Here is a 27,598-nt window from a genome sequence, read left to right as displayed (position 1 = left end):
CACCTCCATCATTAAAACAGAAATACACAAATGCACAGACACACAGACACACAGACACACAAACACACACACAAATATAAAAGGACTCGCTGATCACAGCATACAACTGGGACCTCCTCTGCCACCCCTACCTGTCTTACATAACAGCTGTTTCATCATCCTCAATCATTATATCATCATTGCGTGCATCACATGAGGGGGGGGGGGGGGGGGGGGGGGGCTTCCGCCCTTGGGTCTGGTGGCCCCCCCAAAATGTATGCACCTGAAACTGGCCTGGCTCTGCAATTCGCAAGTCCCCTCCCAAGGGTCTGGGGGATGCCTTTGCAGAGCCGGGCCTGGCCAATACAAGTCTGCTGGTACCTCCAGCTCCTCCCTCAACCATGTCCTCTCATCATCCGCAGTGGCACACTACAAGCTTGCCAGAGTCCACTTATAAATACCCTGTAATACCCATCAAACTACAACATGCACATAAACATCAACACTCATATAACTGCACACACACATTCATAATCCCCCTTCTAAAACCTCTCTTCTCCTTCTCAAAAGCAAGCTTTATTTCTCTTCTAGTCTTTCTATGTTTGTTTATTTTTCTTTTCCCAGGTGTTTGGTAATCCTTGTGAATTTATCTTCTTCAGAATTAAATATGAGAGAGGAAACAGTTTAGAGTTATAAAAACGTTACCCACATGAACTCCTGCAGAAGCTAAACTCAATCCTTCTCTAACATGACTCCTACATAACGTGAGTTTCCTCTGACTTAAACTGTGCTTTCAGAAATATAACTAATCAAGAGATTCCTTTGTAGTTTTGGAGAATGGAGTTCCTGCAAGTCCCAGAAACCCCTGCTCCAGATCCGGTGGAGCCGGATGTGCCCGACTGCTGTCCTGAGGAGAAGATCGGTGAGTGGTTGGACTCGTATCAAAGAGACATTTCCAGAAAGTAGATTATGTTCACACAGGACCGGAGTTTGGTATGTTACGTGACCTGGTTCCCATTTGTAGTGCTATTGTAGTCTAAGCCAATCAGCAGGCTCTAAATGATTTATTTACCCCAACAGATCTCTGAGTGCAAGTGCAGCTAAAATTTAAGATAAGCTACCTGGAAACAAATCAAAGCTTCATGAAACCTCAGTGGAACTTACTGTTAACAGTGAAACTGAGACCCCCCAGAATCAGATGAGTGAGCGTTACTCCACGAGGTGTTATGAGCTGAGATATGACGCCGCTCTTTTTCTCTCTTTGTCTCACAGAAGGAGGCGAGAGACATAACGGGGAGGAAGACAGCAGTGAGTCTGACGGAGATGAGCCCAGTCTGAGTCAGGAGCCCAAAGCGCCACGAAACCCGTCCACAGGCGGAGGCAGCCAGCCCGGCAGCACCGTCCACAGACCCAGAGGTACTCAGCGAACAATAACAGGTCATAGTTACTGAACTCTCTCTGCTTTATGATACTGATGCTGATATTTCAACCCCTCAAAGGTCCCTCAGCTCGACCCGGAGCCTCGTGGTCGATGGACAGCAGCTCTGACGACTCTCACCGCTGGTCGGACACCCTCAGTATCGACGAGAAGGACGGCTTCGTGTTCGTGAACTACTCAGAGGGTCAAACTAAGGTTCCCCACGCTCTCCTGGTTCATCCCGGACAGAGCTCGGTGCCACAGCCCCTGCAGCCCAACGCCATGGAGGCCCGGACCTACAACCAGCTCAGAGCAGGTGGGCGTCACAGCGTTCAGATGAAAGGTTCCCTGCTTTTTCTTCATAACGTACGATAAAGGAACACGAGTTCATCAGGAGGATGTGATCTCTGATCTGACCGCGGTGTGTTTGTCTTTGTTTGTGTGTGTGTGTGTGTGTGTGTGTGTGTGTGCAGGCCACAGATGGGAGCGCCAGCTGGTCTTCCGGAGCAAGCTCACCATGCACACGGCGTTTGATCGCAAGGACAATGCTCACCCAGCCGAGATCACGTCCCTCGCCATCTCAAAGTAAGAGAGAGAGAAAGAGGGAGAGAGTCAGGCGCCAAAACAACATGGCCGCTAATAACAGTGAAAAGACAACAAATTAAATCCTTTTAGAAGCAGAAAAATATAAAGATAAAAACACTAAACTACCTCCTCCTCCTCCCCGCAGGGACCACAGTAAGATCCTGGTGGGTGACGGTCGCGGTCGGGTCTTCAGCTGGTCGGTCAGCGATCAGCCAGGTCGCTCGGCGGCCGATCACTGGGTGAAGGACGAGGTGGTGGACAGCTGCTCCGGCTGCACGGTCCGCTTCTCCCTCACCGAGCGGCGCCATCACTGCAGGAACTGTGGTCAGCTGTTCTGCCAAAAGTAAGGAAACAACACAGCTGAGTCTTTCGGTCCCACGGTGAAATGTTTGGTTGTTTGCTGGTTTTTAAGACCCTCACTGTTAGCTTGCAGAGCAGGATTAATGATCCTCTTAGCTTTCGATGTGTCTGATAACAAACACGTATAAGTCTATTGCCCTTTAGTGAAACTGTAATAACACATGGTTGGGTAAAGTTTGCTTTCTTGGACAGGTTTTTTATCAAGTTGCTCTTTATCCCTTTCACCTCATCCTCTGAACCTTTTCAAGTTGGCGTCCCTCAGGGCTCCATTCTTGGTCCTCTGGTACTCTGTGTTCTATTATTAACAAAGACCCAACATCAAGACAGGATCAGATCCAGTCCCATCTTACAGACAGGACTCAGTCTGATCTCATCTTAATCCACCATGAGCAGAGCACTTTGCAGCATTTAGCAAGTTACAGTGGCAAGGACAAACTTCCTTTAACAGGCAGAAACCTCCAGCAGGACCAGACTCGTTATAAATCATTCCTTTTGTAGTTTATTTAAACTTTTTTAGACAAGTAGAAATATCTTTCTTTAGTAAACAAGTTCATAGAGACTAGAGAAGTGTCCTTTGTTTGATAACTGTCAATATTTTGAATAAATTCTCACTTTCTCACATTTTATATCGGTCTCCTTTTCATTTTGGGATTGGATTCAGAAACTTGAAGATTTTTGTTTTAAGTTGCAGCTACAGTCTGTCTCCTCTTTTATAGAGCTTTGTTTTGGGAGTACAAGCAGTTGGAAATCAGGACCTGTTGACTAAGTTACAGTGGCAAGGACAAACTTCCTGTAACAGGCAGAAACCTCCAGCAGGACCAGACTCATGTTAGACACACATCTGCTGAGACCGTGTTGGAGAGGGAGAGAGGGAGATGAAGAGAGAGAGAGATGATAGTGGGGAGATGGATAGTAGTAGTTGTAGCAGCTGGAGTCTGGCACATCTACAGCAGCAGAGATCCAGAGGAACCTACGAGACAAGGGAGCTCAGGGACTCCAGAAAGGTCTATGGTTAGGAACTTTAATGGGACAGGAAGAGAGAGGGGATCCAAGTGAGTCAGTTCCCCCGGCAGTCCAAGCCTAAAGCAGCATAACTAAGAGCTGGTCCAAGCCTGATCCAGCTCTAACTATAAGCTTTACAAAAAGGAAAGTTTGAAGCCTACTCTTAAAAGTACGGCAGAGATCCAGAGGAACCTACGGGACAAGGGAGCTCAGGGACTCCAGACAGGTCTCTGGTTCTTGAGTGTTTATTTTCTTCTTCATCTGTTTTTTCAGGTGCAGTCGTTTCCAGTCGGAGATCAAGCGGCTGAAGATCTCGTCCCCGGTGCGAGTGTGTCAGAACTGTTACTACAACCTCCAACACGAGCGGGGCGCCGAGGACGGCTGCAGGAACTGATCCCGGACTCCTCGACTGAAACCTTCCTCCACCTCTGACCCCCTCGACCCCCTTTTAACCCCTCGTACGTTCAGTAACCACACGACTGTAACCCACCGACCGACTGAAGAGGATCAAACGGAGAGAAAGGAACGCACCACGGTCACCACCTGCACTCGACACCTGGAGGAGGAGGAGGAGGAGCGACACGCCCCCTTTGATGCAGCACGCTTGTATCAACACGAAGAAGAAACTTGTGAATATTGTAAATACTTCCCTCGGCCTTTGAACTCTAAGAGGAACAAAGAGAAGAAAAAATAAAGGTCAACAAGAAAAGAAAACAAACAGCCTGTAACATAGCGACATGACTAACCACTCCTGGCTTTAAACAACTCGATCCATCGTGTGTCGTCTGCGTCACGAGTCACGGCGAGCCCCGAGGAGACGAAGGGATATGAATGTCAATAATGAAAGTGGGTCTAGTTATGCAAAATCACTTCTTTTCTTTATTCCCTCCTCCTTTTTTTTTTATATATATATTTGTTTACAAACATGTGATTTTACGTTGCGAGTGTTGCCCACAAGCCATCACATCCCGGAGAGATTTATCATCACACGTTCTTTTGTTTGCCAAACTCTTCAGGAGGATCGGACGTTTTATCACTCCGTCACGTGACTTCCTGTTCGGAGGGTTTTAGTTGTTTTTGCTGCTGTTTGAAGAACTGGACACATCATTTCAGATTTTAATCTTCTTCTTTTAAATCATATCACCCCGCTCCCTCTCAACCACCGCGGGTTTATCATCCGTAGAAACATGAGGAGTTAAAGTATAATCTAACGTATGTAAGCGTCAAAGCGGCTTCTTGAAGTTTGCAGAAAAAGGGACTCTTTGTTGTTCTGTAGGTTTTTATGTCGACCCTCATTCTGACCCTGTGGCATTAAGACAAATGTTGCACTCCTCTCACTTTATCCTCTGAGTCCAGGACGTTAAACAGCAGCAGGAGCAGCAGCAGCAGCAGCAAGAGAGTCTGCAGCAGCAGCAGCAAGAGAGTCTGCAGCAGCAGCAGCAAGAGAGTCCTCAGCAGCAGCAGCAAGAGAGTCTGCAGCAGCTGCAGCAGCAAGAGAGTCTGCAGCAGCAGCAGCACTAGCAGCAGCAGCAAAAGAGTCTGCAGCAGGAGAGTCTGCAGCAGCAGCAGCAGCAGCAGTAAGAGAGTCTGCAGCAGCAGCACTAGCAGCAGCAGCAGCAAAAGAGTCTGCAGCAAGAGAGTCTGCAGCAGCAGCAACAAGAGAGTCTGCAGCAGCAGCAACAAGAGAGTCTGCAGCAAGAGAGTCTGCAGCAGCAGCAGCACTAGCAGCAGCAGCAAAAGAGTCTGCAGCAGGAGAGTCTGCAGCAGCAGCAGCAGTAAGAGAGTCTGCAGCAGCAGCACTAGCAGCAGCAGCAAAAGAGTCTGCAGCAAGAGAGTCTGCAGCAGCAGCAGCAGCAGTAAGAGAGTCTGCAGCAGCAGCAAAAGAGTCTGCAGCAGCAGCAGCAAGAGAGTCTGCAGCAGCAGCAAAAGAGTCTGCAGCAGCAGCAGCAAGAGAGTCTGCAGCAGCAGCAGCAAGAGAGTCTGCAGCAGCAGCAAAAGAGTCTGCAGCAGCAGCAGCAAGAGAGTCTGCAGCAGCAGGAAACCTTTAGAGTTTGTTCAGCAGAGAGAGAGTCCTTGAAACCACGTCTCAGAGTTTAGGATGGAGACTTTTGGTTCATTACATTTCAGATGTTTTTTATAAATGATGCTGAATCTTTTATGTTCATAATTTCCTCATCAAACCAGTGATGTATGAATTAGACTGCCCTCTGAATGATTTAAACTCTGCTTGGATTCTCAGTGTAGGTTTCACGAGTGTCATCATTCAGTGTCAGGAAAGTGTAAAAATGTCTCTAATGCAGGTTTTCATTAAGAAGTGATCGCCTGTGTTTAAATATTTGAGTAAGTAGGTTTCTGTCTTCTGAGACTTTAATGGAAGTTATCCTCGTCTTTAGTGCTGCTGTTGAGTTCATACTTTCTTAAAATTGTTCCATAAATTAGAGAAGTAGACGAAACAAGAGAGACAAGAGTTTGATTTCTCACAGATTTATGTCTTTAAAAACTCACAATTTTAAAGTATTTCCTTGAAAATCTCCGACTTTATAATCTCAGAAATTTTGAGTTTTTTCTAGATAATGTACTCTTTTTTTTTTTTTTTTTTTTCATAGTGGCCCTAATACGCCGTCGCACATGAATTCATTCCCTTAATGTCACAGATTTATTCCTGAATCATTACATTTTAACCACATTAATTTGCAACCATATTCTTGTCAATTTACAACTTTTTTTCCCATAAAAATACATTTTTTTCAGAATGTAAAATCTTAATATCTCTCGAGAACTGAGTCTCATAAAATGATTTATCTACTCTTGAATTATTACAACTTTATTCCTGTGAGCTCAATTTTATTCCCTCCTTAATGTGACCCTAATCCTCCATTGTGATTAAGAGAGGAGAGTCCCTGAATGCAACACTGCAGAGTTAGTGGCAGGCATCAAACACAGACCTTAGATTAGTCTGTCACTGAGATGAGGACAGGACTGAAAGCTAGTCTCATTTCCATCCTGCTCCTGCTCCTGCTACTGCTGCTCCTGCTACTGCTGCTGCTGCTCCTGCTACTGCTACTGCTACTGCTGTTGCTGCTGCTGCTCCTGCTGCGTCTAACGTCCGCCCAGAGAGAACGTTTTTGTTTCTAAGTAAAGGTTTTATTCTTCCGGTCCTCAGCCCGCTCCTCTCTTCATCATGTCTTCGTTGTTTTTATGTTGCTGTGGGCGACAGTGCTGCTTTCTTCCACTTTAAGTTCCCTTCATCATCCACAGAGTCTAACACGTGTGAAGATGAGATCTGAAACCTGCAGCTCCCTGACGTTTTTAAAGAATAATATGCACTCTCGTCCTCTTATATCATTCTGCATTGACGTACTGGAATTAAGCGTGCGATCATGCCATCTAGCTGAAAAGGCCGCGCCGGCTTCTATCAATCACGAGTTTCTTTTGCACTTGAGGTGTTCAGACGGAGAGCAGCGGAGAGGAATCACAGGTTTTTATTGAGAGCAGTTTTCAGTTTCAGCGGAGAGGAGCGTCTCACGGCGGATAAATGAACTGTACAAAGTATTTATGCAATTATAACTGGTTTTAGATTTTTTTAATGATTATTATTGCGATTTCAGCAAGTTTTGTTACTTGTTGCATGTTATTAACACAGCTGACTTTCTGTGTCAGTGCATTGTACATGTTCTCGGCATTATATATTTGTTCTTCTTTTTCTTTTCGGAGGCATTGTCCCGTGAGTTGTCCCCACGCCAGCGAGCGACAGGTTTGTGTACAGAGCCGGAGATCGTGTCCCCTGACTCTGGGAGGACTTTTGTACTCTTTCTGGAAAAAAAAGACAAAAAAAGAGACGGACTAAAAACGAGAAGAACGGAGGAAAAAAAGAGAATCCTGGGTTATTTTGGTGGTCTTGTATTAGACTGCATTACTACAGTATCTGGTGTGCAATCTGTGATAGCTGAATGTTCCTTGTATATTTGTGTTCACTACATCTTACCAGAGAAAAAACAGTAGAGTAACCCCGCCCCTCTTACAGAAACAATGTTACAATAATGCAATAGATCTGGTACTTATTCTTTTTAATTTCATTTCAATAAATAATTGCTGTTTACCACCAAACACCGACTCCTTTACTCCTGAGGCCAGAGACCAGTTCTCTTCATCATGTGTGGAGCTGAGTGAGTGAACTTCCTGCTGTGTAAGATGCTTGATTCTGATTGGTCAAAACCCCTTAATAAGAGTTCTGGTTCCGGCACATTTTGCTTCTACTGGATAGACAGTAAAGTGAGGTAAAACCGTTAGCATCAAAACTATGTGTTTAAAGCGTTAGTTTTTCAGTTAGCATGCTAAATCTGCAGGATAAACAACATTTTTGCACATAGGTCCACTTAGATACACACTAACAAATTTAAAGGTGACATATCATGCAAAAACGACTTTTTAATGGTTCTCTACCTGAAATATGTGTCCCTGTCTACAAACCCCCCGAGAATGAAAAGAATCCATGCTGCCCCTGTTCTGATTTCTCCACCTTTCTGTAAATGTGTGTGAAACCAGCCGTTTCAGACTTCAGTGTTTTTGTTACGTAACAACAATATCCGGTCTGTAACAGGAAGTCAGAGCTCAGAGCTTGTTCAGCCCATAGACTGTATAAAATACAACTCAACCCCTCCTCTGTTTTTCATTCCCTGCACACATGTGTGCTAACAAGGAGCTTAGGAGGGAGGCATGCTAGTTGTAGGCTGTCTTAATAAACACAAAGGTCGGTTTGACTCCCCACGTCTGCAGATTTGAAGATCTAGTGGATGATTTTTATTTATCATGGATAAGTGCTAGCGCTAGTTAGCATAGCTACACAGCTACATGCCGTAGCTGTAGCTGTAGCTGTGTACCAAGACACACGTCGACATACTGATAAATAAAACATCAAATAACACCGAATCTGTGACGAATCCTTCAGAAAGGTCCTGCTGCCTTTCTGTCAGAGGTCGGTTTTACTCCCCACGTCTGCAGATTTGAAGATCTAGTGGAGGATTTTTATTTATCATGGATAAGTGCTAGCGCTAGTTAGCATAGCCACATAGCTACATGTTCGTAGCTGTGTACCAAGACACACGTCGACATACTGATAAATAAAACAACAAGAAACACTAAATCTGTGACCAATGGTTCAGAAAGGTCCTGCTGCAGGCGCCTCTCCGTCAGGATCAGATTCAGGATCAGATTCAGAGGGTTGAAGTAACGCGGGTCTGTGAGCAGCCGTGTATATTCAGCCAACATGTAAACATTAGATCAACGTGCTGGAGAGCCGAGGCCACACCCACTTCCTGGGGGGGCGTGGTCAGAGGGAAAACAGACTGTTCTGTGGAGGACTGAAGAAGAGGGTTTTTCAGGCAGACCAAAATCTGATTTCAAAGTGTTTTTTTGAGCATAAACTTTAAAGACATGTTTTGGGGACCTCTTAGACCAATATATATTGATGAAAAAAGCGTGATATGTCACCTTTAAAGAGAGTTATTACCCAGCTTTCTTACTGAACTTCAGGGTGTGTAAGATGCTTGATTCTGATTGGTCAAAACCCCTTATCACACATCGTGTCGAATCAATCTGTGGAAAAGAGTCCGGCACATTTAGCTTCTAGATCAGGGGCGTCAAAATCATTTCAGTTAAAGACATGAGCACAGTGTTACACATCAGGTATAAAAGGAAAGTTTGAAAACCCCCACTGCCCCTGAACACACCATCACTGGTTGGTTCATTAGATTTAAAGTTGAATTATTTTCTGATTCAAATGAAAAATAAAGTCAGACAGGCAATAAAAGACTGAATAAAACAGAAAATGTTTATTTCAATAAAACAAATTCAGAGTCTTCGTGTTCAGTCGGAGTCGGTGATGTAGCTCGCGCTGCTGTCATCCTGGTTACTGACCGGGAACTCCTTACAGGTGAGTTTGGACCTCAGGGCCCGCTTCCTGTAGTCATAAAGAGAAGATCATGAGGACGTTTTGATGACTGCAGAAACATTTGAAGGCGAGGTGAGGGAGGATAAATGAGGACTGACCTGCGGTGAAAGAAGTTTGGTCGACTCATGGAGGTCAGGAAGTCGTCTGTCTCCTCCTCCTGCAGAGAGACAGGTTGAGTTTAAGACTAAAGACTTTCCAATTAATACTTCTTCAATATCATTTGTTCCTTTTGTCACTCCAAAAAAAAAAAGACCTCATGTATTGGAATTTCAAAATAAATGTATATTCTAAATGTCCAATGGTTTTATTTTGAAATTCCAAATCAGGTATAGCTGTGATTGGCAGGAACACATTTTGAGGTGTTCTCTTCTCAGTTGTTGCACATTTTCATATTACAGACATCTTTTATTTTGAAAATCCTTGGTGCATTTCCTTTTCCGTCAGAATCTGCTGTTTTTAAATTTGTTTCAGGACTGGTAAAAATGTTCCATCGCTTGTTAAAGTGTTCCTGATTTTGTAAATTTGCAATGCACTTCCCAGCCACTGTAGAAACCTCTTGAACAGTTGATCTTTGCTATTTGAAACTTTGTTTTTGTGATCACAGAGTGTATGGAACATGAATAAATATTCATTTTTTTCCTCCAGAAACAGTGAAAGCAGGATAAATCCTCTCCCTAAAGATGTTTTTAATCATCAATTTATGGACTCCACTGAGGCAGGAGTCCACGCCGTCCACTAGCTTCTGATAATGGACACATCCTTTGGTATTTAGATCACCTTTATTACAGCAACAAGAAACACACATCATGCAGGAAAAAATGCCCCTCCAAAAACAAGGGAAAAAAAACAAATTTTAAGGCACTTTTACTTTGAAATAAGAAAAAAAAATCAGCTAATAGAACAAGTGAAAATTTGCTTGGTAAGATTTCTTAAAATAAGATGTAATATTTAGAAAACTGTGATCTAAAATTATGATGGTGACATTAATCATGTCAACTTCTTCATTTGAGATATATTCTCCTTAATTTAAGTTGTATTATAGTGACACTTCTCTAGGTTTAAGACCATCTTGTCCTTGAAATAAGATGACAAAGTTGAATTGTCTCATGTTGAGATATAATGTCTTCTCATAGTGAGCTGGATATACTAATATTCAGTCATGTTGTTCTTTAGGAGAAGACAGCTCTGCTCTAAAGGAGCTGTTTCATTGTGTGCATGGAGAGGATGAATATTTATCTGATTTAAAGAAACAGTGTCTGAAAACTGAAACCCACCCTTAAAAACAACAACTTCTCTTTCTTTCTTTCTTCTTTCTTCTTTCTTTCTTTTTCTTTCCTTCATTCTTTCTTTCTTTTCTTCTTTCTTTCCTTCCTTCTTTCTTTCCTTCTTTCTGTCCTTCCTTCTTTCTTTCCTTCTTTCTTTCTTTCTTTCTTTCTTTCTTTCCTTCCTTCTTTCTTTCCTTCTTTATTTCTTTCCTTCTTTCTGTCCTTCCTTCTTTCCTTCATTCTTTCTTTCTTTCCTTCTTTCTTCCTTCCTTCTTTCTTTCCTTCTTTCTTTCCTTCCTTCTTTCTTTCTTTCTTTCCTTCTTTCTTTCCTTCTTTCCTTCTTTCTTTCTTTCTTTCTATCTTTCTTTCTTTCTTTCATTTTTTATCAATGGAGCTGTTTTCTGATAGAATCTCCAATAAAAGTCATTTCCTTAAATCAAGTAAAGTGTTTGTCTTAAATCAAGAGTATCCCTCTTCTAAAAATAAGATCTCATCTTGAAAAATGTCTGAAATGTTAAATAAACCTTGTTTCTTCTAAATTAAAACTCAAAACAAGATCAATTCAAGATTATTTGACTGAACAAGATATTTAAGATGTCTTAAAACAAGTCCCTCTATCTGGCTCAAATGTTACTTGTTCAGTAAATTTATCTTAAATCAAGTGGGAGAAGACATTTAGACTAAAAATGAGAATTTCACTTGGTAAGATTTTGAGTTTTTGCATTGTTGCAGAAGTTTGATGAACCTAGAGTTGGACAGGAGAGGCTTCAGGTGTGTTACCAGTGATGCAGCACTGCAGGGCTTCTCCTCAGGCTCTGCTCCTCCTCCCACAGGAGAGCTGAGCTGCTGGAGCGCTGCAGCCTCCTCATTCTCCCCTGAAGTCCCACTCCGGACCTCCTCACTGCTGCCTGATGACAGCAGGTCACATGATCAAAAAACAGGTCACATGACATGATTTGAGACGAGGTGACTCGACCCTCACCTTTAGCAGCGTTCTCTTTATTCTCATCCTCTTCATCGCTGCTCACACTCCTCTCTCCCTGCGTAAGAAAGCCTTCGTCATGACATCATCACTCACACCACACCCTCACCATCTGATCCTACATACCTCGTGAGTGTTGCAGGTGAGTCTGCGGAGGCGTGTCCTCAGCTGTAGCTCCTCCCCCTGCGTCTTCAGGAGGAGGAGCTCCAGTTTATCCGATTGCTCGGTGAGCTGTCGGACCTGCTCCCTGTACTGATCCTTCTCCTGCAGGAGGACCCGCGCCTCCTCCTGCTGCTCGGCCCGTGACGACAGAGCCTGGGAGACAGATCAGAGACTAGCATGGTAAACAGGTAATCAACACGTGAATTACAAACAAGCAAAATGTGAGAAGTGAGAACCTCAACAAGCACAACCAGAACGTGGAGTCCTCCTCACCTTGTCTCTCTCTCTGATCACCTCCTCCAGCTGTCTGAGGGTTTGTTTGTTTCGTTGTCGGTACATCCTGGCGTCTCCCTTCAGCTCAGCGCACCGCAGCTCCAGCTCCTCCTTCTCCTCCAGGCACTGAGATTAAAATCATCCAGGCTCACTTTGGACTGATCAGCTCTCTGACATAATACAAGACCTTTTGATTGAATGATAGGTGGATACCTGTGTTCTCTACCAGCTGGTTTAACAACAAACTTTTAACATTTTTCATAAACTCTAAGGATTATCCTTTAATTTATTTTAAAAACTGAGTTCTAATCAAATGCTTATGTTTCTTAATGTCATATTTTACAATTGAATGCAATATTTTAAATTGGATATTTTTCAATTGAATGTAATATTTTACAATTACATATTTTACAATTACATATTTTACAATGTAAGGTAATATTTTACAATTAGATATTTTACAATTGGATATTTTTAAATTGGATATTTTAAAATTGGATATTTTACAATTGAATGTCATATTTTACAATTGGATATTTTACAATTGAATGTCATATTTTTGCAATTGGATATTTTTCAATTTAATATCATATTTTACAATTGGATATTTTGCTCTAAAAAACAGATTCTGTAATCTCTTTTCCAAACCACTAATTTTCTTGATATGATCCGATCAAGTCAGATAACTTTTTGCCCTTTGAACAACAAGTCCTGGAAATGTCACGTTGATACTCGCTCTTTTATTTTGAAAATATTTTGGGCTGCTGATAAATCGTCAGACAAGACAATTAGTGATCGTCTCAAAGTCTCATCCTAAACATAAAGAAACATTTTGTACCACTGCAACATTTAAGACAGACACTTCATACACTTTCTTCTCTAACGTACAAAATGGAATCATCAGCGTAGAGGAAGACTTAAATCAAATGACGGTCATCCTTCCTCTTTTCTGACCTCTTCCTCTTTCTTCATTAAAATGAAGTTTTTCCTGTTTAACATTAAAGCCTTCAGCAATTCAGAGAACCGTGTCCCTACGCTTTCCTGGAAGGTTTTGATTCTGAAATAGTCGTGGATTATTTTGGGGCTGAATTAAAAAAAAGGAAATGAGAACTTTTTTGTGGTAATCTCCTCGTCATCACATGGATTAGACATTAAAAAGCAAAGGATGTAAACTCCTCCTCCTCGCCTTACCCTGGCTCTCTGCTCCTCTGCTTTGTGGAGATCCTTTCTCAGTTTAAACATCGTGGTGAGGAGGTTCATCTGAGGAAGAGCTGGACTCTCTCGCTGCTGATGCTGCTGCTGCTGCTGCAGCTGCTGCTGCTGCTGCTGCAGCTGCTGAAGCTGCTGATGCTGCAGCTGATGCTGATGTTGCAGCATCAGCTGCTGCATTGTCTCCTGCTTCTCCTCCTTATTCACTTCCAGCTTCTCCTCTTTTTTCTCCTCTTTTTTCTCCTCAAATCTGGTTGGGTGGAAGAAGGTCTCTGTAGGCAGGGCCGCCAGGCTTCTGCTCTGAAAAGCACATGATAAGTCAGAAAGAGTTATTACTACTTGTCAACTCATCATGCTTTTGCAAAAAATTCAAGCTTCAAATCATAGAGTGTATAAAACATGGACATAATCTGAGTGACGTCACCAAGTGGTCTCTGAAGAGGTGTTCTGAAGCCAATCAGTCATGGTGGTCATAATGGAAATGCTTCCTCAACCTAACATTCAGTCAAACTAGTCAAAGAGATGGAGCTGAGGCAGGCTTTGAGGCTCCTGGCAAACAGATACAACAAACTGTCCACCCACCTGTCGGTCAATCCAGTCACTCTCTTTATTATGCAAATGTATGCACAACTTATTGTGAGCTATTAAGACCAACAATTTTTCTCAGACCAGCCTGTAAACATATTACATTTTGCATTTTAAAATGGGATCCAATGGGAATGCCAGGGCTTTCAAGCAAGCCTCTAGTGGTCAGTTGAGGAACTGCAGTTAAAAAAAATAAAAAGTAAATGCACTACACCACCAGACCAGTAGAGGGCAGTAAAACAAAGACGAATGCCATTCATCACAGATGACACCATAGAAGCAGACGGACAGGCAGGTATCATTATGAGCAACACAACAGTTAGCCTGTTAGCATGAAGAGACTCAGCTGTTGCTGTTTTAGATGGTGCTATATTTCATCACAGATGCATTCACTGAATCAACACGTGAGAGGAGATAAGGGCGAGTAGCAAAGACGTTTCAACATGGCTTTAAAATCCTTTTGAACTCAAAAAACCGTGGCAGAGATCGGCCGGTGTTGTGGTTTAAACTACGACCCTGTTAACTGGAGACTCTCGGCCGGATGCATCCCTCATAAACGTCTTTAGACCATCATTAAATATCTGATGAGGATATTTTGAAATCTTAATAAAAACTAAACTAGTTTGCATTCCCAGGAACTCCCTCAGTGTTTCAACAGCTGTGTAAACTCCACAAACACTGACACGTTCAGCTGAAGGTCTCCAGTTTACAGGGTCACTTTTAAAACCGGAACACCGGGAGAGACGCATTCACGGTGGGCTGAGAGAAGACTACTGTTACAAGCTGCTAAATCAAGAGAATCACAGCTTCTTCTTTTGAAAAGTACACACACATACAAAAAAGATAGAACAAATAAAAACTAATGAAAGAAAGAGAAATCAAGAGAATCACAGATGTGTGTGATGTTATTGTGGACGGAGGGCAGAATAAAAACACTGCGGTTAATCTACCAATCAGACACGTTCAACATTGCAGGCCCTGCCCCCAGAAAGTCCTGGGACCTTTGGAAAGTGCAACCCCCCTAGCAGGGTCTTTTTAAGGGGGAGATTATCTACACCTGGACTAAATTTAGACCCTGGTTCCACCGGTCGAAACACACGTAGTTCCGAGGTAAAGTTCCTCTGGTTAAAAAACGCCTTAACCTACAAAATAATCAGCATTAGTACTTATATAAATTCAAATTTTCAATTAAAACCAAAACATCAAAATGAAAAGTTCACTGAGGCGTCTTTACAAACTGATTGTCTCCCCCTACTGGCCAGAAGAAATAGTGCAAGTCTAATTCTCCTCCACTTTGGCTTCACATTTAAACCTAAAGAGCTCCGTCCACCTCTCATGAAGAAAAGAGATCATAGTAGTTGGGTGTAAGCAGTTAGGGTGGAGTTGTGTCGTGTTATGGCTGTAAGTATTCTCCACCTCCTGCAGCGGCCTCAGTGTTCTTCGTCTCAGCAGTCGAGTCTGACTCTCAGCACGTAGCACCGTGTGTTTCAGACGCTCCGCCTGTACGGACATACAGAGGCCAAAGGTCAGAGGTCAGTTCTGCATGCAGCTCTGGTCTAGTGCTGATTTGGTGTCAGCTGACCTCTATCTGCAGGTCTCTGTTGGCCAGCAGGGCGTTGCTCCTCTCCTGGCTCAGAGAGTTGATGTCCGCCATCAGACTGTAGTTGTGATCCCTGAGGTGTTTCACCTCCTCGCTCAGCCGCTCGCGCTCCTCACGGACCTTGTGCATGTGCTCCGTCATCTTCCTCAGCTCTCGGTCTCTCAGCTGCTGCCGCCGAGACCAAACCTCCTGGAGACGTCAGTGAAACAACAACAAATACATTCAATCAGCCATAAACATCAGTGACACATGAGCTTTCACAAGTCCTCCTCAGTCACAAACTGACTTGTTCTTTGGCCATGGAGCAGGCCTGCTGGCGACGCTTCCTCTCGTTCTGCAGCGCCCTCTGCAGACGACTGAGCTCGGACATCAAGAACTGGGTAAGACCAGATTCACCCGCAGTGTCTGAACAAAGAGACAGACATGTAGTATCAGTACAAACACTGAGAGTGAATCAAACTAGTCTGCAGAGGGTTAAACAGACCGAGTAGGATGCTGAAGGTCTTGTTGGGCTCCTTCCCGGTGATGCGGCTGTACAGTTGAGGGTAATCCAGCTCCAGGCTTTCCAAGAAGGCTGTGTAACCTTTGACCCCTGTCCTCTGCAGGATGTCCAGCAGAGCTCCTGGGAAAGGGACAAACACCAGAGCAGAAGACAAGCGTCAGCTTTTACATCATGAAGGATGCTTTCTGTGCAACTTCAGATACAACATGGCAACATCAACACCAAACTAAAGTTCCTTACTGGAGCTTTAAGCTTTGTTGTTTCTCTCTTTGTGTTGTGCGTACGACTTACCGACTTTTCGCCTCCTGACAACGAGAGAGGGGTCGTTAAAGAGCTGCTCCTCATCCTCAGCACTGATTACCTGTTAGCACAGACCGCGAAACAACCAATCAGAACAGCAGATTAGGAATGGGAAGAGGGTTCTGCATGGTATAAAGTCACAGCGCACTGAGCTGTGAGATGCTTTCTGTCATCTGTCAGTGCTTTTCTGATAAAGCTTATATAGTAGGGCTGGCTCAGGCTTGGACCAGCTCTTAGTTATGCTGCTATAGGCTAAGACTGCCAGTGGAACTGACCCACTGGGCTTCTATCTCTCCATTCTGGAGTCCCTGAGCTCCCTTGTCTCGTAGGTTCCTCTGCCGTAGACAGCCTGCTAGTACCTACAGTCTCTAAAAGTAGTATGGGAGGTAGAGCCTTCAGTTATCAGGCCCCTCTCCTTTGGAATCATCTACCAGTCAGGGTCCGGGGGGCAGACGCCCTCTCTACTTTTAAGAGTAGGCTTCAAACTTTCCTTTTTGATAAAGCTTATAGTTAGAGCTGGATCAGGCTTGGACCAGGTCTTAGTTATACTGCTAAAGGCTTAGACTGACTCACTGGGATCCTGTCTGTCCCTCTCTCTGCCTGTCTCTTACTTTAACTCTTCCTGTCCCATTAAAGTTACTAACCATAGACCTTTCTGGAGTCCCTGAGCTCCCTTGTCTCGTAGGTTCCTCTGGATCTCTGCTGCTGTGGACGTGCCAGACTCCAGCTGCTACAACTACTACTATCCGTCTCCCCACTATCATCTCTCTCTCTCTTCATCTTCCTCTATCCCTCTCTCCAACACGGTCTCAGCAGATGTGTGTCTAACATGAGTCTGGTCCTGCTGGAGGTTTCTGCCTGTTAAAGGAAGTTTGTCCTTGCCACTGTAACTTGCTAAATGCTGCAAAGTGCTCTGCTCATGCTGGATTAAGATGAGATCAGACTGAGTCCTGTCTGTAAGATGGGACTGGATCTGATCCGGTCTTGATGTTGGGTCTTTGTTAATAATAGAACTTTGAGTACGGTCTAGACCTGCTCTGATTGGAAAGAGTCTGAGGAGAACGTTTGTTGTCATTTGGCGCTATATAAATAAAGATTGATTGATTGATCTGTGCTTGTTTACATCCGGGACCTTATACCAGTAAAGGAAGCAGCTGATGGAGCTTCAGAAGGTTCAAGAGGAGGTGTGCTTACCTGGCACTGTCGCAGGTATGGAGTGATTCTTGAAGGGTCGATGTTTTTAATGAGCAGCATCCTGAAGTCATCCAGCTGCAGCCAGCAGAGGTCGTCCTCACACATGTCATCCATGGTTTACTGGGTGATACAGTAAATATGAACACACACTTTGATCTACCATACTTCACTTTGTACACTTTGCTTCAATTCACTACACCTCTGGTGATACCACGCTCCAGGTTACTACTCTGTAATGAACTGCACTCTGCATTATTGCTTTCTGATATACTACCCTTAATGTACCCAACTTACATACTTTGTTTAATGTACATTATCCAGTTTACATCACCACAACTTCAAAAGTCAAGTCAAAGTCAAAGTCTTCTTTATTGTCAAATAAACTGCAGTATGCACTAGACATACTGAGGATTTGATATTGCGTTTCTCTCTCAGACCCTCAGCGTTGATTTGGGGGGGGGGGGGGGGGGGGGGTCTCCTTCCTGATAGCAGCAGGCTGAAGAGGCTGTGAGATGGGTGGGTGGGGGGGGGTCGCCTGCTATGCGCAGGGCTTTTCGGGTGAGGCGGGAAGAGTAAATGTTATGGCGGGAGGGGAGAGAGGCACCAACAATCTTCTCAGCTGTTCTCACGATGCACTGGAGGGTCATTCGGGCAGGACGCAGTGCAGACCCCCGTACCACACAGTGTGTGAACTTGGGGTGACCCCAAATAGTGGAATATTGGACGATTCGTTCTAACGAGCCTTATTCGACTGCCAATCTCATAGTCGAATATTTGCAAATGAAACGTGGATCATTCCATTCAAACCATGGGGGTGCTCAATGTCTAATTAGGGCCCGAGCACCGACAATGTCGGCGAGGCCCTCTTGTTTTACATTATTTTCCTGTTTCCCATAAAAATAGTGTCTCATTTATCCTATTTTGATATAAATATAGACTTATTTAATGTAATTCTGAGAACAGCTCTTGAAGTGTTAAATCTCCTTAAAGTGGTCATTAAATCTCCCCTGGTAATTAAAGGTGGACTCTCCCATTTAGTGGGACCTGTGGAGCAGACGTACCTCAACGGGTCTTTAAATCTTTCTACGTTCATGGCAGCTCAAAATGTCAGGAAATAAAACTTCAGTTGATCCTAAAAACTAGTGATGAAGATGAGGAGCAGCTTCATGAAGAGGGCTGTGAGATCAAGGATTACCGGACCACACAAAAACTGTACGGGGCCAAAAGAACCAGGAGGGATACCCAAAGCTGTCTGAAGCCTCAAAAACAATCCACAGCATCCCATCCACCTCCACACCATCAGAGAGGATATTCTCAAAGACAGGATTTACAGTCAACAGAGACAGGAGCGCACTTCTGCCCGTACACACGATGGTTTTCCTCACGTACAATTTGAAAAGACTCAAGCGGACAAAGACGCGATGAAAGACTGTTTTAAAAGGTTCTGTTAAGAGATTTAAAAACCCTTTAGCTGGTTCAGGTTTGATTTTGAACATTATACAAATGTTTAGTCTTAAGTTGGACAGACTACCCTCTGCAGTGCTGCTCTCTGCTGTGTGAACACTGTTTAAATATCTCCTGATTCCTTTCTCTATAGTGGAGCGTTGTTCCATGTTTAACTGATGGTGGCCTTATTTGAGTTTTCTCTCCTTCATCACCTCGTTGTTTTTGCAATATAGATTTTAAAAATCAAAGTTTTATTCTTATAATATTCTGTTGTCCCTTTTACTTTAAGCTACGAGTCTCTTAATTGTAAAGGGTTGTGTGTAATATTGTCATGCGGTCACCATCATGCAGACTTTGGGTCAATAAGGAAAAACAACAAACATTCCACTATTCGTCGACTATGGGCAAAATCTGATGATCAGATTCGACTAAGCAAATCCTTAGTCGGGCTCACCCCTAGTGAACTTACAACTCTCTGATACACAGCTCTCTTTATAGGCTCTTTATCATCCATCTGATACCTCTGTTAACCCTCCTGTTACCCTCAAATTTACTAACATCTTTTATCCATGGGGTCAATTTGACCCCATGGACCTTCAGAAACTGATTGTTACCCAGGTTTATGTGTCAGGTACTTTATGTTTCTTTGTTGACTACCTAATTAGCCCTTTAAATAAAATACATTTCAAGCATCAACATAATTTAAATCATTCAGGAGGACATTATTTGTAAAACAGAACATCAAACTCCTGTGAGTTTGTCATGCTCTGGTTGGCCCTGCCTTGTTTCTATGTTATCAAAACGTATGGACACAGGACTCATCATTGAATGTCTTCAGAGACATGGTGGCTGGACATATTACATCTCAATCTGAAGGTTGAGGGACGCTGTTTTAGGTTATTAAAGGTGACATATCATGCAAAATGGACTTTTTAATGGTTCTTTACCTGAAATATGTGTCCCTGTCTACAAACCCCCCGAGAATGAAAAAAATCCATTCTGCCCCTGTTCTGATTTCTCCACCTTTCTGTAAATGTGTGTGAAACGAGCCGTTTCAGACTTCAGTGTTTTTGTTACGTAACAACAATATCCGGTCTGTCACTGAGTCAGAGCTCGGAGCTTGTTCAGCCCATAGACTGTATAAAATAATACTGAATCTCTCCCCCGTTTTTCATTACCTGCACAAATGTGTGCTAACAAGGAGCTAGGAGGGAGGCATGCTAGTTGTAGGCTGTCTTAATAAACACAAAGGTCGGTTTTACTCCCCACGTCTGCAGATTTGAAGATCTAGTGGATGATTTTTATTTATCATGGATAAGTGCTAGCGCTAGTTAGCATAGCCACATAGCTACATGTCGTAGCTGTGTACCAAGACACACGTCTACATACTGATAAATAAAACAACAAGAAACACTAAATCTGTGACCAATCCTTCAGAAAGGTCCTGCTGCAGGCGCCTCTCCGTCAGGATCAGATCCTGCATCAGATTCAGAGGGTTGAAGTAACGCGATCTCTGAGCAGCCGTGTATATTCAGCCAACATGTAAACATTAGATCAACGTGCCGGAGAGCCGAGGCACAATCACTTCCTGAGGGGGCGTGGTCAGAGGGAAAACGGAGTGTTCTGAGGGGGACTGAAGAAGAGGGTTTTTCAGGCAGACCAAAATCTGATTTCAAAGTGTTTTTTTGAGCATAAACTTTAAAGACATGTTTTGGGGACCTCTTAGACCAATATATATTGATGAAAAAAGCGTGATATGTCACCTTTAAAATGTATGTTATAGTGACCTCAATATCCTCCAAAACAGCCAAAACAAATGTGTGTAAAATGTTGGTATTCTTTATGTTTAATACAGCTAAAACAGCCTGGGGTGTTACGTCTAGCATGCCCTTTTAAGGAGATACACCAATCTGTGATGTCACGAATTGAGCAAATCTTGTGTGGATCTCGACCAGTTCTTGCATGACTTTTTGAACGTGATTGCTGTAACACACGTTAACCTCACAGTTTGAAACTTCGTCATCCACTTTAACTTAATATTTGTTTGTAAAATATGTAAAAAAGCACAAAACCACCTCTCTAACATGATCTGGAAGTTGGCGGATAAGAGCCCAACCAAATATGGAATCCGAAGAACCTTTTTTTATACAAAAAACGTCCAAATTAATAAAATCATCTTTGAATGAATATAAACAACCACTCACATTATGCATACTTTGTCCCTTACTTACACTACCAGTCTAAAGTTTGGACACACCTTCTCATTCAATGGTTTTTATTTATTTTAATTATTTCCAACATTGTAGATTAATACTGAAGACATCAAAACTATGAAATAATCTGGTTTTGCCACAATCTGGATTACAACAGTAGTCAAATAGGACTATCCATTGTGTGCTAACCCTACCTCTGAACAACACAACTGATGGTCTCAAACACATTAAGAAGGCAAGTCATTCTACAAATGAACTCTTGACAAGGCTCATGTTCATTAGAAACCATTCCAGGAGACCACTTCATGAAGCAGACTGAGAGAAACCATTCCAGGAGACCACTTCATGAAGCAGACTGAGAGAATACCAAGAGTGTGCAAAGCTGTCATGAAGGAAAAAGGGGGCTACTTTACAGAATCTAAAATATAAAACATATTCTGCTTTGTTTAACACTTTTTAAAAAATTAAATAATTCCATATATGTTCTTTCATAGTTTTGATGTATTCGGTATTAATCTAGTGTTTACAATAATTACAATAAATACAAACCCTTGAATGAGAAGGTGTTTCCAAACTTTTGACTGGTAGTGTATGTTCTAGACTTTAATATAATATGCAGTCATACACAACACACTGATTGCACTGCACACAGATGTAAAACACTCTCTGATACCATTCAAAGCTCATCAGACATCCTGTGCTTCAAAAAACAACAGTCTCAATGCATTAAGTTTGATAAAGCACTCTTTTCACACCACATTTAAACACATCACTTCCATGAAACTCTGAGTTAACAATCCCTCATACTACCCTCTGACTACAGGACTCTGGGTGTGTTACTCTATCAGTGAAATGAACACATAGAGATCACCAGAGACACCAACAAACACTGAATAAAGACAAACATCTTGTACACACCTGCACAGTCTCTCCACTCTCTGCTGCTGTCTGATGCAACTTCTGTTATAGTCTCTCTGTTGTGTCTATCTGCTTCTGTCTTTTCAGAGGAACAGATCCGGTCTCACAGTTCCTGTTTTTGACCCCACCCTATCGGACCGGGGCTAGGTTGATTTATCAAAGCAGAGCTGAATCAACGATAGACATCACACATGATTTAGATACTGTATTTTATACAGGTAGAGTATATATTCTGAAGTAGAGTCATATTTTAACTTGCTGCTCATCATTATAAGTTGGTTTGCTCACCTGTCATACATCTACACTGAAGATAAGATTTGTAAAGCACCAAATCACAACAAACTTTATCTGAAGACTCTTTCCAAACAGAGCAGGTCTAGACTGTACTCTGACCGTACTAACCCTAGGACCCCTCATCAAGACAGGATAAGATCCAGTCCCATCCTACAGACAGGACTCAGTCTGATCTCATCTTAATCCACCATGAGCAGAGCACTTTGCAGCATTTAGCAAGTTACAGTGGCAAGGACAAACTTCCTTTAACAGGCAGAAACCTCCAGCAGGACCAGACTCATGTTAGACACACATCTGCTGAGACCGTGTTGGAGAGAGGGATAGAGGGAGATGAAGAGAGAGAGAGATGATAGTGGGGAGACTGATAGTAGTAGTTGTAGCAGCTGGAGTCTAGCATGAGGAACCTACGAGACAAGGGAGCTCAGGGAATCCAGAAAGGTCTATGGTTAGTAACTTTTATGGGACAGGAAGAGTTAAAGTTTGAGACAGGCAGAGAGAGGGGATCCCAGTGTGTAGTTCTCCTGACAGTCTTAGCCTATAGCAGTATAATTAAGAACTGGTCCAAGCCTGATCCAGCTCTAACTATAAGCTTTATCAAAAAGGAAAGTTTGAAGCTTCTCTTAAAAGTAGAGAGGGTGTCTGCCTCTCGGACCCTGACTGGTAGATGATTCCAAAGGAGAGGTTCCTCATAACTGAAGGCTCTACCTCCCATACTACTTTCAGAGACTTTAAGTGGGATAGAGGGAGATGAAGAGAGAGAGAGATGATAGTGGTGAGACGGATAGTAGTAGTTGTAGCAGCTGGAGTCTGGCACGTCCACAGCAGCAGAGATCCAGAGGAACCTACGAGACAAGGGAGCTCAGGGACTCCAGAAAGGTCTATGGTTAGTAACTTTAATGGGACAGGAAGAGTTAAAGTAAGAGACAGGCAGAGAGAGGAGAGAGAGGGGAAGACTGGATCCCAGTGTCAGTTCCCCCGACAGTCTAAGCCTATAGCAGCATAATTAAGACCTGGTCCAAGCCTGATCCAGCTCTAACTATAAGCTTTATCAAAAAGGAAAGTTTGAAGCCGACTCTTAAAAGTAGAGAGTGTCTGCCTCCCTGACCCTAGATGATTCCAAAGGAGAGGGGCCTAATAACTGAAGGCTCTACCTCCCATACTACTTTTAGAGACTGTAGGTACGATGAGCAGGCCTGCATGTTGGGAGCGTAGCGTTCTAGAGGGGTAATAGGGCACTATGAGCTCTTTAAGAGACGAAGGTGTCTGACCATTAAGAGCTTTGTAGAGTAAGTGATAGGGGGGGGGAGTCTAAGCCTATGGCAGCATAACTAAGAGCTGGTCAAAGCCTGAGCCAGCTGTAACTAGAACCTTAATCAAAAAGGAAAGTTTTTGGCAGACCAGAACTACCTCTGGTTTGACCGAGGAGTGAGGAAATACAATCTAAGTGCTGTGGGATGCAGGGCAGGCGTGCTCACATTTCATGTTGTTTTCAAATCACTTAGAAATTCTCAGTTCTTTCTCTTATGGAGACCCCAACAGCAGCAGCAAGCTCTGCGTCTGCTCCAAAGTTTGTGAAGCATCTAGTACATCTAGTACGCCCTTTTAAGGAGATTCACCATTCTGTGATGTCACAGATTGGGCAAATCTCGCGTGGATCTCGCTCAGTTCTTGTGTGACTTTTTGAACATGATTGCTGTAACCTCACAGTTTGAAACTTTGTCATCCACTTCAACTTTATGTTTGTTTGTAAGATAGGAGAAAAGGTGTAATACCACCTCTCTAACATGACCTGCCTCCATTCTCAAACTCTGATCTCACTGGACAAGATAATTAATTGAATTTGGATGAAAAAAACTCATCAATTAACTCTTTTTCCATCACTTCATCACATATTTCTTGCTCTTTTTACCACGACATCTTAAATCTATGGATGTCTGAGTGAGATATAATGATGTATTATTACAGATTGAACTTCCTAGCATCACATAAAGTTTTGTCTATCAGTTTCCGCTTGTAACATTCATTAAAACCAGCTGTGGTCGGTTAAAGCTACTCTAAATATAGTCTCTTCTCCTCCAGCATGCAGATTAAGGCTGTAAAAATTATCATACATCATGATACTAGTAACTGTAACAGTGATCGTCTGTGTGTTTCAGTTGTGTGTCTGTTTTCTGCTCAATTGAGTCTTTATGAGCTGCAGTGACAGAAAGGGGAAGAAGTGAAGGATTAAGGAAGTCAGAAGGAGAATGGAACAAGAGTGAACAGGAAATAGAGGCCACATGAGAAAGGGAAGTGATGTCCGAGCGACACTGATTTGTAATTTCAGAAATTCCTGAAAGTTTAATTGAGTTGAAGTGAAAGCGAGTGAAGAAAGGTGGAAAGTCACAAGTTAAGATCTAAGTTTACAGAGACAGACAGAGGGTTAGGGGTTTTACCCAAACAGCAACCTCCTGTGTTGAAACCTCACACAGTATCACATGTCTGTTTCTGAAATGCTGACTCACCCCAAGTGGAAGTGTTAAAAACTGCAGTTCATTGAGCGTCCACTAGAGGTTTGCTGCACAAACACCGGAAACCACATAAACACCCATTCAAAGAAGACGATCTTTACAGCAGAAATAAACATGTTTACAGCCTGGTTCAAAAAACAGTTTAGGTCTGAAGAGCTCATCTCTCTATCGGCACACACTGTACGGGGGTGAATCTTTTTATAACGTGATGGTTCAGACGATATTAAGATTCCTAGTTTTGCTCGTTTAAGGACATGACTGACTTGATTGACAGGCAGGAACACATAGCTGTTGGTTAAGAGGCTCAAACCCCGCCTCTTTACGTCACACTAAGCTTGGATGAGTTCAGCATTTCCAATATGGCTGCCGCCGCCGATTGGCTTCAAAACAGCACTCAGGAACAGATGGGTGACGTCACGGATACTACGTCCATTATTTATACTTATTTATACAGTCTAAGGTCTCAATACACCATCAGAAACCAATGGGTGGGGCACTGGTGGCCTAGCGGTCTAAGCGCCCACATACAGAGTCCATGCATGTCTTCCCCCACTTTCTACTCCCCACATTTCCTGACTCTCTTCGGCTGTCCTATCAAATAAAGGCAAAAAGGCCAAAAATACAACTTAAAAAACCCCCAAAAAGAAACCAATGGGTGACATCACTGAGACTATGTCTGTGAAGGTTCTCAGTCATCCAGGTCATGGTAATCCAAAGAATTTCTACCAGTCCAGTTGCCTTAAGGATCAAGCTTTGGATCACTGAGACCACATTCATGTTGTATACGTCTGACAGCCTTAGTTATGAAAAACTTGTAACCATAATATCTTAAAAATAATGAGTTATAAAAAGCTCACCCCCCGTACAGTGTTTGCCGAGTGAGAAACAAGCTATTCAGACGTAGACTGTTTCTTGAACCAGGATGTAAACATGTTTATTTCTGCTGTAAAGATCGTCTTCTTTGAATGGGTGTGTTTGTGGCTTCCAGGGCTTTTGGAGACAGCATCTAGTGGACACTTAAGGAACTGCAGTTTTTAGCACTTCTGCATTAGTTTCATTTTGAGACAAAATCCCATACATCCTGCTTACCTTGTTTAGATTCTAGTTTGCATAACCCCTTGTTCACTATCTCTTACATGTCCAAGGCTAATTCACGAGCTAGCTTATTAACAGCAGTGTACAGTCATGGCCAAAAGTTTTGAGAATGACACAAATATTACATTTTCACAAAGTCTGCTGTTTCAGTTTTTATAGTGGCAATTTGCATATACTCCAGAATGTTATGAGGAGTGATCAGCTCAACTGCAATTAATTGCAAAGTCCCTCTTTGCCTTGAAAATGAACTTTATTACCAAAAACACATTTCCACTGCATTTCAGCCCTGCCACAAAAGGACCAGCTAACATAATTTCAATGACACACAGGTGTCACACACATTAACACAGGTGTGGGTGTTGATGAGGACAAGGCTGACGATCAATCTGTCATGATTGAGTGACTGGACACTTTAAAAGGAAGATGGTGCATGACACCATTGTTCCTCATCTGTTAGCCATGGTTACCTGCAAGGAAACACGTGCAGCCATCATTGCATTGCACAAAAAGGGCCTAACAGGGAAGTTTATAGCAGCGAGTAAGATTGCACCTCAGTCATCCGTCTATCGAATTATCAAGAACTTCAAGGAGAGAGGTTCAATTGTTGCCAAACAGGCTCCAGGGCGCCCGAGAAAGTCCAGCAAGCGCCAGGACCGTCTCCTGAAGGTGTTACAGCTGCGGGATCGGACCACCACCAGTGCAGAGCTTGCTCAGGAATGGCAGGAGGCAGGTGTGAGTGCATCTGCACGCACAGTGAGGCGAAGACTTTTGGAGGAAGGCCTGGTGTCAAGGAGGGCAGCAAAGAAGCCACTTCTCTCCAGTAAAAACATCAGGGACAGACTGATATTCTGCAGAAGGTACAGGGACTGGACTGCTGAGGACTGGGGTAAAGTCATTTTCTCTGGTGAATCCCCTTTCCGATTGTTTGGGGCATCTGGAGGAAGGCTTGTTCGGAGAAGACGAGGTGAGCGCTACTATCAGTCCTGTCTCTTGCCAACAGTGAAGCATCCTGAGACCATTCATGTGTGGGGTTGCTTTTTGGTCAAGGGAGTGGGCTCTCTCACAGTCTTGCCTAAAAACACAGCCATGAATAAAGAAAGGTACCAGAACGTCCTCCGAGAGCAACTTCTCCCAACCATCCAAGGGCAGTTTGGTGATGAAGAATGCCTTTTCCAGCATGATGGAGCACCTTGCCATAAAGCAAAAGTCATAACAAAATGGCTTGGGGAACAAAACATTAAGATTTTGGGCCCTTGGCCAGGAAACTCCCCAGATCTTAATCCCATTGAGAACTTGTGGTCAATCCTCAAGAGGCGGGTGGACAATCAAAAACCCACAAATTCTGACAAACTCCAAGCATTGATTGTGCAACAATGGACTGCCATCAGTCAGGATTTGGTCCAGAAGTTGATTGACAGCATGCCAGGGTGAATTGCAGAGGTCTTGAAAAAGAAGGGTCAACACTGCAAATATTGACTTATTGTATGAATTCTGTGTAATTCTCAATAAAAGCTTTTGATACTTATGAAATGCTTCTAATTGTATTTCATTATACCATAGAAACATCTGACAAAAACACCTAAAAACCCTGAAGCAGCAGACTTTGTGAAAATGTAATATTTGTGTCATTCTCAAAACTTTTGGCCATGACTGTATATAACAGAATGGGATTCTTGGTGTGGTGGTAGTTAACCAAGGTCAATAAAGCTAAACCCCACAGCGCAGGTTTTTAAAGTAAACATACACAATTACGCAGC

General features: G+C 43.1%; 2 protein-coding genes across 4 annotated transcripts in view; one reads left to right on the top strand and one right to left on the bottom strand.

Moving 5' to 3' along the window:
• wdfy3 (WD repeat and FYVE domain containing 3) overlaps window positions 1-4,938 on the top strand; it is a 162,869-nt gene extending 157,931 nt beyond the window's left edge. For 2 of the 3 annotated variants that reach the window (XM_034691917.1, XM_034691915.1), the window contains 6 exons: window positions 808-901; window positions 1,252-1,395; window positions 1,479-1,712; window positions 1,870-1,981; window positions 2,127-2,324; window positions 3,617-4,938. In XM_034691917.1, coding sequence (XP_034547808.1) covers window positions 808-901; window positions 1,252-1,395; window positions 1,479-1,712; window positions 1,870-1,981; window positions 2,127-2,324; window positions 3,617-3,737 — 903 coding nt within the window. In that variant the 3' untranslated portion in view covers window positions 3,738-4,938. Of the gene's footprint in view, window positions 1-807; window positions 902-1,251; window positions 1,396-1,478; window positions 1,740-1,869; window positions 1,982-2,126; window positions 2,325-3,616 lie in introns of all 3 variants that reach the window. The other variant, XM_034691916.1, reaches the window with a different exon arrangement.
• A 4,214-nt stretch (window positions 4,939-9,152) lies between these two features.
• card9 (caspase recruitment domain family, member 9) lies at window positions 9,153-22,000 on the bottom strand. The gene is made up of 14 exons (XM_034692113.1): window positions 21,943-22,000; window positions 17,366-17,485; window positions 16,163-16,232; window positions 15,854-15,991; window positions 15,656-15,774; window positions 15,352-15,558; window positions 15,186-15,269; window positions 13,167-13,484; window positions 11,976-12,101; window positions 11,667-11,855; window positions 11,541-11,598; window positions 11,339-11,466; window positions 9,392-9,450; window positions 9,153-9,302 (listed from the first exon to the last, which is right to left on the bottom strand). Exons 2-14 carry the CDS (start codon window positions 17,477-17,479, stop codon window positions 9,209-9,211), a joined length of 1,704 nt encoding a protein of 567 aa, XP_034548004.1. The 5' UTR covers window positions 17,480-17,485; window positions 21,943-22,000; the 3' UTR covers window positions 9,153-9,208.
• Between the last annotated feature and the right edge of the window lie 5,598 nt (window positions 22,001-27,598).

Source organism: Notolabrus celidotus, chromosome 9 (assembly GCF_009762535.1).
Source record: "Notolabrus celidotus isolate fNotCel1 chromosome 9, fNotCel1.pri, whole genome shotgun sequence".
Taxonomy (NCBI): Eukaryota; Metazoa; Chordata; class Actinopteri; order Labriformes; family Labridae; genus Notolabrus; species Notolabrus celidotus.
This window is presented reverse-complemented; position numbering and strand designations above follow the sequence as displayed.

Excerpts from the sequence above, each read along its gene's own strand:
- card9 (XM_034692113.1), bottom strand. The coding sequence starts at position 17,479 with ATGGATGACATGTGTGAGGACGACCTCTGCTGGCTGCAGCTGGATGAC. Across the intron at positions 16,233-17,365 it reads CATACCTGCGACAGTGCCAG|GTAATCAGTGCTGAGGATGA; the intron begins GTAAGCACACCT and ends CTGTGCTAACAG. Across the intron at positions 15,992-16,162 it reads TGTCAGGAGGCGAAAAGTCG|GAGCTCTGCTGGACATCCTG; the intron begins GTAAGTCGTACG and ends TCCCTTTCCCAG.